We start from the raw sequence: 9,894 nt of genomic DNA on the forward strand, positions 1-9,894 counted from the left end.
ACACGTTTCGCTGCCCCGTCCTTGGGTGACTAAACAACTCATCATGTGTCAGAAGGTATGCAATGAGTGACGTGACTCTCGAGGTACGATGAACGGATTAAACCAAGTCACCGAGTCGAGCGTTAACCATGGGCAGATACAGCGGGGGAGGGGTGGTGGTGGTGTGTGTGTGTGTGTGGGGAGGGGGTGGGGTGGTGGTGTGGTGGGATAGGGGGTGGGGGTGGTGGGGGGATGGGTGGGGGGTGGGGGGGGGGGTGGGTGGTGGGGGGGGGGGGGGGGGGGTGGTGCGATAAAAATCTTTATTTCTGTATAAATTACCACCAAAGATTTTAATTGTGCACCCACACTTTTCAAAAAAGCTGTATCCATGTTAACTCTTCTCGATTATCCGTGTTCGCGTCTCTCTCTCTCTCTTTATCTCTCCCCTCTGTCTCTTCCTCCCTCCCTCCCTCTCCCTCTCCCCATCTCTCCACCCTCTCTCTCCCTCCCCCTCTCTCTCCACCCCAACACACACACACACACTCTCTCTCTCTCACTCTCTCCACACACGCTAACTGAAAATGTGGGCTCAGGATTAGCCCACACCCAAAACTCCAAGAATCCCACTAGGATCCATCAACAGCCAGAATTTATTTCCCTACCATGCACGAAATTCCTAGATTAATCGTCAGTTCCTAAAATGCTACTTTTCTGACTGTTATCTATGCCTTAGGTTTTAAATTAAATGAACGAATATCACACTAGTATCCACAATTCGGAAATTATCGAGCTCTACTTTAAGTTCATGCGAATCAAAACGTTATGTTTAGGTTATAACAAATTTCCTACATCCGGTTGAAGTACATTCAGGGTCACCGAGTGAAAGGGAAAGGGAAGATTAATCAGCATCGCCCGTGCATGTGTTCCAATGGGGTTTACCAGTAACTATTAATAAGTTTTCTCGGGGAAAGGGTATTTCCAAACCTGTTGCCGAAGGACACCGTGTGCCTCTGACACCAAGGGCGAAATGCGCCGTACGTATCTGCCTAGCGGAATGTCTCTTTCTCATGCTGTAAATATAATTCATCTGGAATGAGAATTTCCGCTGGAAACGTATCTATTCTAGAAATATGGGTCGAGTAAATAAACATGTTCTCTGCGTTTAATATTCTGAAATAACATCCGGCTGTGATATTATTTCTGATTCTGAATACATTATATGTGCGTACGTTACTGGCGGCATATGTCGCTTTATAACCGACGAGGGCAAACATATCGGGGTTCATAAAAATCATATGTGCCCTAGTGTCTTATCACGTCACGAGACGACAGTTTCATTCGAATCTTATTCGTCTATGTATGTAGACATCTTCTTCGGTAATGTTCATGTGATACTATGTGCGACACTCGTGACTAAATTCCGGTATTTCCGTCGTTCTCGCTCGGGAAATTTAGACACTCGTGTCGTAAACATATTATCACATGAACACTCATATAATATCCTCTATATCTGTCTATGTGAAGTCTTCACATGTCTTTGTTAAGAAATATACCAGTCTATTTCAACTATACTGTGCCTTCATCGACTCTACACCAAGATATGTAAAGTATACACCTGTCTAGGTGAAGTCTACTCCTGTCTATACAAAACACACTCCCATCTAAAGTGAATCTAAGCCTGCCTGTGTGAATCTAAGCCTGTCTATGTTAATCTAATCCTGTCTTTGCGAATCTAATCCTGTCTTTGTGAATCTAATCCTGTCTTTGTGAATCTAAGCCTGTCTATGTTAATCTAATCCTGTCTATGTGAATCTAATCCTGTCTATGTGAATCTAATCCTTTCTCTGTGAATCTAATCCTGTCTATGTGAATCTAATCCTCTGTATGTGAATCTAATCCTGTCTATGTGAATCTAAGCCTGTCTATGTGAATCTAATCCTGTCTCTGTGAATCTGATCATGTCTATGTGAATCTAATCCTGTCTATGTGAATCTAATCCTGTTTATGTGACGTCTACACAGTCCATGTGAATCTAAGCCTGTCCATGTGAATCTAATCCTGTCTATGTGAATTTAAACCTGTCTCTGTGAATCCAAGCCTGTCTATGTGAATTTAATCCTGTCTCTGTGAATCTAAGCCTGTCTATGTGAATCTAATCCTGTCTATGTGAATCTAGTCTTCTGTATGTGAATCTAATCCTGTCTCTGTGAATCTAATCCTGTCTATGTGAATCTAAGCCTGTCTATGTGAATCTGATCCTGTCTCTGTGAATCTAATCCTCTGTATGTGAATCTAATCCTCTGTGTGTGAATCTAATCCTGTCTCTGTGAATCTTATTCTGTCATGTGAATCTAAGCCTGTCTATGTGAATCTAAACCTGTCTATGTGAATCTAAGCCTGTCTATGTGAATCTAAGCCTGTCTATGTAAATCTAAGCCTGTCTATGTGAATCTAAGCCTGTCTATGTAGATCTAAGCCTGTCTATGTGAATCTAAGCCTGTCTATGTAGATCTAAGCCTGTCTATGTAGATCTAAGCCTGTCTATGTAAATCTAAGCCTGTCTAAGTGAATCTAATTCCGTCTATGTGAATCTAAGCCTGTCTATGTGAATCTAAGCCTGTCTATGTGAATCTAAGCATGTCTATGTGAATCTAAGCCTGTCTATGTGAATCTAAGCCTGTCTATGTAAATCTAAGCCTGTCTATGTGAATCTAAATCTGTCTATGTAAATCTAAGCCTGTCTATGTAAATCTAAACCTGTCTATGTAAATCTAAGCCTGTCTATGTGACGCCTCCACCCATCTGTCATGTATTGGTGCAGCTTGACCTTCGAAATCGTTGCAAAAACACCCCATAAAAAGTGCTATGGTTTGTTCTTCTTTTAGCCATGTGTTATTGTTACACGATTCTTGGTACATTGACAGGTTATTCTTCCCCGCCCTTAAGGCGGGGAAGTATACGGGAAACGTTAAATTTGTGGCATGTATGTCGACATGTTGGTTTATTTGAAATTTCAAGCCACGCATTTACGGAAACAAAACATACAAATCATGTGCGTCGAATGTTGATGCTATTCTTTTCCAGCAATAAGAGATACTTCAAAATCGTCTTTATGTAGTTAATTGATGCATCTGACCGTTTCTGGTCATTAGGTGACATTATTAAACCATTCATGTGTAATCCGATGTCCTTTTTTCCTCAAGGACTAATTTTCTGATTTTCACGGTGTATACAAAAGAAGAACTGTGCTCCGGAGATCGTAAATAACAGCATAATAAAAATTATGTTCTGAATATGCTTATTCATGAACAACGACGACATCTCAATTTAAATGTAATATGGCTGAATTCCATAATCTACATACCACACTTTTGATTGTTTGGATGCTCATGTTCACTGGAAATATTTGGAATAGTTATATTCCGTCTGTTGAATTAACCCAGTCCCCCGTGTGTGTTTTTTAATCAGTGCACCGCACATAACCACATGTGAAACGTTTGGTAGCAAAGTCATGATCAAAGCAAAATCGGAGTAGTGTGTCAGCGAATTTGCATCAAGGCTGTAGTATTTTTCAACCGTTTAATGGAATTCAATGTACAGCCGTAGCTCTGGTCATTCATATATTTTGTGTCCCATAGCTCAAATCTATTTGCGTCTGTACCGTGTTCCACTGACCTCGATAATCTGTTGGATGAAGGCACAGCTCTCTACAGCCACAAAGTTAACACCGAAGGCAATGAGGAGTATTTAGGTCATAATCAGTCCCCAGCAGCCACTGCCTCAAGCGATATTGTCAACATAACAGATCAGTTTTGTGGCCCCGTCACAGGTGCTCCAAATATTGAAGCAGGGAAAACAAATTTCATAGAATCATTTCAAAAAGCAATATTGATATCCCCGTCACTTTTGGTAACTTTTAATGATGTCTCCATTGCAATTTTTACGGATTTCGATTCGTATGCATTATTTGACTGTCATCAGCGGAATGGTCTTGGTCAGATTGATCCGAATGGACAAGCGGTTTTACTTCTGTTTAGTAGTATGGATGAATTATCATGTTACATCTTAACAGTATATATATATCAGGCTACTATGCTTGTCGTAAGAGGCGTCGATCCCAATTGCGTGGATCGATGCTCATGATATTAGGCACTGGATTGTCTGGTCCAGACTCGATTATTTACAGACCGACGTCATATAGCTGGGATATTGCTGAGTGCGGCGTTAAACGACAAACCAATCAATCATCATCATATGAACTCAAACCAGTTTGTTTTTTCAAGTAAACCACATTCCACAACAGTTACTGACACTGGATAAAAAACAGTATATAGAAAAAAACCAAGTAACTCAACTCATCTTGATCACAATTACTATTCTTTGAAAGAAAGAAATACAAAAAAAAACTGACCAAAAAACGTAAAACAAGAGACGAGGAATCTCCGTTATTGATTAGTCCCGGTATTGAAATGTTCTCCAACTACGTGATAATATTTTGAGTATGTGCATCTGTGGTTGTGACAAAAAGACCTTATCTAGTATGACTTTTTTTGCCATATGGAGCCCTTAGTATTTTCATTTACATTATTATAACCAAATGCTAAGTGTAAAAAGAATGTGATCTATTTTTTGAGTATGTGCATCTGCCAATGTTGTTGGCAGTTTTGATACTATTTCCACATGTTTACATTTGTGCCAGAAATTGCTTCCATTTCCTTCGATCTACTTTTTAAATAAAGACCCAGGTAAGAATAGGTCTTCAGCAACCTATGCTTGCCGTAAGAGGCGACGAACAGGATTGGGTAGTCAGGCTCGCCGATTTGGTCGATGCAAAACATCATATTCCAATTGCGTAGTTCGATGCTCTTGGTGTCAATCACTGGATGATCTGGTCCAGACTGGATTATTTACAGACCTCCGTCATATGGCTGGAATAATGCTGAGTGCGGCGTTAAACAAGAAACTATTTTTAAATAGACGTACCCTATGCAAATGTATCAACTGTATTGCCAAATACTCAAAATAAATAATATTTTTTTCCACAACAGCGTTGTGTTATTTGTGGTTAATATAATTATGCTCCATCATGCCTTTCAGTAACATCATAATTATGCGTTTGTGAGGCATCACATATGGCGGGGAACTTTGATGCTCTGCATCAATGTTTTCTTGTCTCAACTAGCACCGTGAAACTTGTCGTTCATGAATTGGTTCCATATTGTTGTATTTACATGTGTTATAAGTGTGAAAGAAATCAACGCGACAAACGCTTACATTAATTATGAGGGTTACGTGGACATTAAATCACAAGAATTTGTCGATGTGACTTTTCAAGAGGACAAATCCTTTGGTTTCTGTGGATGCGATTTTGATCAAACCAGGAACATATTTATGAAAACAGCGAAGGAAGGAACACACTCCCAAGGAATCCTACACAATTTAGGCGTACAGCTCATGTGCACAAAATATGCCTAAGGGTATTACTGGATAACGAATGTTCTCATTAATTCATCGCATGTAGCCGGAAAATCGCACTACGCGGATTTCATAACGGATCTTGAATAATTCACTATACTCATGGTTTGAAGTGAAAGTGAAACCGAGCATAAAATGAATGCTGGTTTCGGTTTACCTAATTACATAATACACGTGACATCACTGATTGGGGGATGGGGGTAAGGGTTGGGGGTTGTCGTTGGTGGTTCTGGGGGGGGGGGGTTAGAGACTGAATGTATCTCTCTTGTGCCTGGATTATCGGATGGCTGCGCATCACCAGAGCGTCAATGACCAACTGCAGCGCTAGGTGTTGGACGCACAGAAATAATCTTTCTTTCAGAATATAAACAGTTCTTCCTGTTGGCGTAGCCCCAATTCGAATTGAAACTGGGGGTTACACTTCTGTCCCCATAAATGAAAGACGTTTTTTAATGTACAAACTTGGTGGAAGATGAATGACATGCTCACTTATCTGCCCCTTGTATAATAATATCAGACATGAAATTTTCCTAAAGTGTAATCACGTGTACAGGTTTCAATTTTAAAACAGTTGTAAAAAAGCCTGTTTTATAATATTGAGACCCTGTGTATGTATTGATGGGGCCAAAACCTGCAAAAAAAATGTTAAAATTGCGCAAATATACTTAATGCTCACGATTTACATTATTTGTACCAAGTATATTTGTATTACAATCTCATTAAAATCAGATCTTAGTTCTCGCTACCGCTAAACAAAGATCTGAGGACATCCCATTACGGGTCACGTCAGACCAACCTTGCGCGAGCTTTGACCGACCAATGGAATGACCAATCAGAAGGCAGCTTTCTCGTGCTTTACGGCACAAATTTCAAATTGGCGACTACGCTTCGAAACATATTTTAACAAATTCTCGATTACAAATTTGAAACCTAAACAAAAAAACAACATTCTGGAATGGCTAATAGATTGTCTAGATTGTAAGGATTCAGTCGTTAAACCCGTAATTATCGTTCGGAATACCCCATGTTAAAGTTTTCGAGATTGCATGATTAGAAATCACATTCCGACTGTCACTTTCATAATCTGGTAAGCGACGCACTGATTGGTCGGATGAAAGGTCGTTCTGACGTGACCCCTAATGGGATGTCTTCAGATCTTTGTTTAGCGGTAGCGAGAACTAAGGTCTGATTTTAATGAGTTTGATTTGTATCATGTAAATACATAACTGTGTATAGAGAGGCTTAGTACAAAGACATATGTGCACATATGTCGTTGTTGTTTTTATATGATTTGTACAGCGGTAAGACTTTAATAAAATACACCTGTCTATACCAGTCGTCTTATCGTGGTGCGAACAATGCAAGAATGATAATCTGTGTGACGGGACGCATCTCTGTGGCACGGACAGCATCTTCCCGAGGAAAGAGAGTTAACGGACTTTAAAAGTCCAGTTTCCACCCTTGCCGAACTAGGCTGGAATTACTGGGCTCGATCGTAGCGGCACCACTGGCTATTACCAGTTATGTCCCTTTTAAGCCTCTCCTATGGACCAATCAGATTCCACCTCTCTCATCGCTCGCGTTTGCTTCACACAAAATGGTGGCGCCGAGTCAGGACGATCTGATCGATAATCAAGATCTATATTGTGATAAAACGGGTCTTACATCGCGAAATGCATCAAATACGTGAGCACCTTGATTAAAAACATGAAAAGAGTTGGAAAAGATCTGCTGACAACGAGTTGGCGGTGCACATGCTTTGCAAATCCTGCAATCGACCGAAATCTTCACGACAGTTGACGAACAGGATTTCGATTTCGGTGCGCGATTTTGATTGGACTATGCATAGACTCGTTGGTCCAGCCAAAATGTAATCCCTTAATACCAGCCTAGTTCGGCAAGGGTGGAAACTGGACTTTTATAGTCGGTTAACTCCCTTGCCTCGGGAAGATGCATGGACAGCGACTGTGGCAATCCATATACTCCGTCAAAAAGGCACCACAGGGCTAACTAATATTTAATAAAGAAAATGAGGATACGGCGATTCAGTATATCAAATGAAAATATTAATCACGTATACGACAGTGTAACAGATTAACCCCCACGAACGACCCTGCAAGTCAAAGTACATTGTTCATACACCAGAACACTGTTCAGACATCAGAGCAGTGTTCAGACATCAGAACATCGTTCAGACATCAGAGCACCGTTCATACATAAGAACACCGTTCAGATATCAGAGCACCGATCATACAGAAGAACTCCTTTCAAACATCAGAGCATCGTTCAGACATCAGAGCACTGTTCGGATATCTGAGCACTCTTCATACATTAGAGCACTGTTCAGGCATCAGAACATCATTCAGACATCAGAGCACTGTTCAGACATCCGCGCAGTGTTCAGACATAAGAGCACTGTTCATACACCAGAGCAGTGTTCAGGCATCAGAACATCGTTCCGACATCAGACAACTGTTCAGACATCCGCGCAGTGTTCAGACATAAGAGCACTGTTCATACACCAGAGCACCGTTCAGACATCCGCGCGGTGTTCGGACATAAGAGCACTGTTCATACATCAGAGCGGTGTTCAGGTATCAGAGCAGTGTTCAGGCACCAGACGCCGTTCAGACATGAGAGCACCGTTCATACATCAGAGCAGTATTCGGGCATCAGAGCACTGTTCAGACATCCGCGCAGTGTTCAGACATAAGAACACTGTGACACAAGAGCAGTGTTCAGGCATCAGAGCACTGTTCAGACATCAGAGCAGTGTTCAGGCATCAGAGCACCGTTCATACATCAGAGCAGTGTTCAGGCATCAGAGCAGTGTTTAGGCATCAGAGCACCGTTCAGACATCAGAGCAGTGTTCAGGCATCAGAGCACCGTTCATACATCAGAGCAGTGTTCAGACATCCGCGCAGTGTTCAGACATAAGAACACTTCATACATCAGAGCCGTGTTCAGGCACCAGAGCAGTGTTCAGACACCAGACGCCGTTCAGACATCAGAGCACCGTTCAGACATCAGAGCACCACTCAGGCATCAGAGCAGTGTTCGGCACTGTTCATACATTAGAGTGAGTGAGTGAGTGAGTATGGTTTTACGCCACTTTTAGCATTATTCCAGCAATATCACGGCGGGGGACACAAGAAATGGGCATTGTACCCATGTCGGGAATCGAACCCGGGTCTTCTGCGTGACGAGCGAACGCTTTAACCCCTAGGCTACCCGACCGCCCCTCGTGCATCAGAACATTATATACGAAGCGTATATACGTATGTGTGTGTGATGGGTGGGGGGAGACGCTAATCTCCCCACCCCCATGTCCTCTAGGTGAACTGGTGTATATATTATCACGGGAGACAGATTTACTTTAATGCGTTACTAATGTCCTGTCAAACTGAAGTGTCAAACGACAATCTTATCTGTCCCCTTTTGTTTTGTGAGTGCAACACTGAGCTCTGCGTCATCTAAAACCAACATGGGTTGTTTCTATAATACACGGTATAATGAAGACGAACTATGCAATACATACCCATCTCTCAAACGTTATTGTCTCCTGTAGATGTATTTTCCTCCTTCCAGGAACTGGAGTCGCCATTGTCTCCTATATTGTCACTCTGACTGTTGGCGTCCTTTTATACGAATGTAAAGCTTGTTTTTAAACATTACACATACGCAATCCACGCATACCAATATCATAACATATCCAAACGTTATCATTCCAAGAAGTTGAATACACCGTACCGACACAAAAACATGTACAGCTCGAGTTTCACACAACGACCTTTAAAACACAACACCACACAAGGTTTCTGTATAATCCGGGTCCGGATAGTGCATCTGGATCATGCATTTTTCTTGGAAAAGTTTTGTTGTTGTTAATTCATATCCGATCCAATCAGGAACGGTGCAATGTTCTTCCAGGGTCTCTGAAGGTCGGGTGCCACGTTGAAACCTGGGGTAATGGGGACGTTTCATAGTTAAAACTGCGAACTATATCTGCAATCCTACACCACTTGGATTTCTGTCCTCACATGCCGTAACAACAACTTAGTAAATGAATGACATATGACCTAACATATTTTACAAGCCAAAGCGACTTTCCGTTATACAACAAACATTTAATGGTTTAACGAATTTCATTGTTTACTTTATTAAATATATATGCCGCGAAGTATGTTCGATGATAATTTAAAACAATGCTTCCTGCGGGCAGATACGGAAAAGGCAAATCGTTTTGTTAGCGTTATAACGAGGTTGGGTACACTGAGCCTTTCCCCCTGTTTCTAAACGTCTCGTCAATCAAGCACTATGCGACAATATACCAGGCTCTGATTAGATAGGTTTGTTACGTATAAGCCAGATTCGTATTCGTTGTTGGTTGTTGAGATACTGTGTGGTTTCTTCTCGTAAATTTATTAAGCATTGTAAGT

At 41.4% G+C, this 9,894-nt stretch overlaps 1 protein-coding gene across 2 annotated transcripts in view; it reads right to left on the bottom strand.

Annotated features, from left to right (window-relative positions):
* LOC124150060 (vacuolar segregation protein PEP7-like) overlaps nucleotides 1–9,500 on the bottom strand; it is a 59,174-nt gene extending 49,674 nt beyond the window's left edge. For both annotated transcript variants that reach the window (XM_048402322.1, XM_048402321.1), the window contains exon 1: nucleotides 8,994–9,500. In XM_048402322.1, the coding sequence (XP_048258279.1) occupies nucleotides 8,994–9,059 (66 nt within the window). In that variant the 5' untranslated portion in view covers nucleotides 9,060–9,500. The remainder of the gene's footprint in view (nucleotides 1–8,993) is intronic.
* Nucleotides 9,501–9,894: the final 394 nt, after the last annotated feature.

This window comes from Haliotis rufescens, unplaced genomic scaffold (genome assembly GCF_023055435.1).
Source record: "Haliotis rufescens isolate VD_foot unplaced genomic scaffold, xgHalRufe1.0.p SCAF_25, whole genome shotgun sequence".
NCBI classification, from domain to species: domain Eukaryota; kingdom Metazoa; phylum Mollusca; class Gastropoda; order Lepetellida; family Haliotidae; genus Haliotis; species Haliotis rufescens.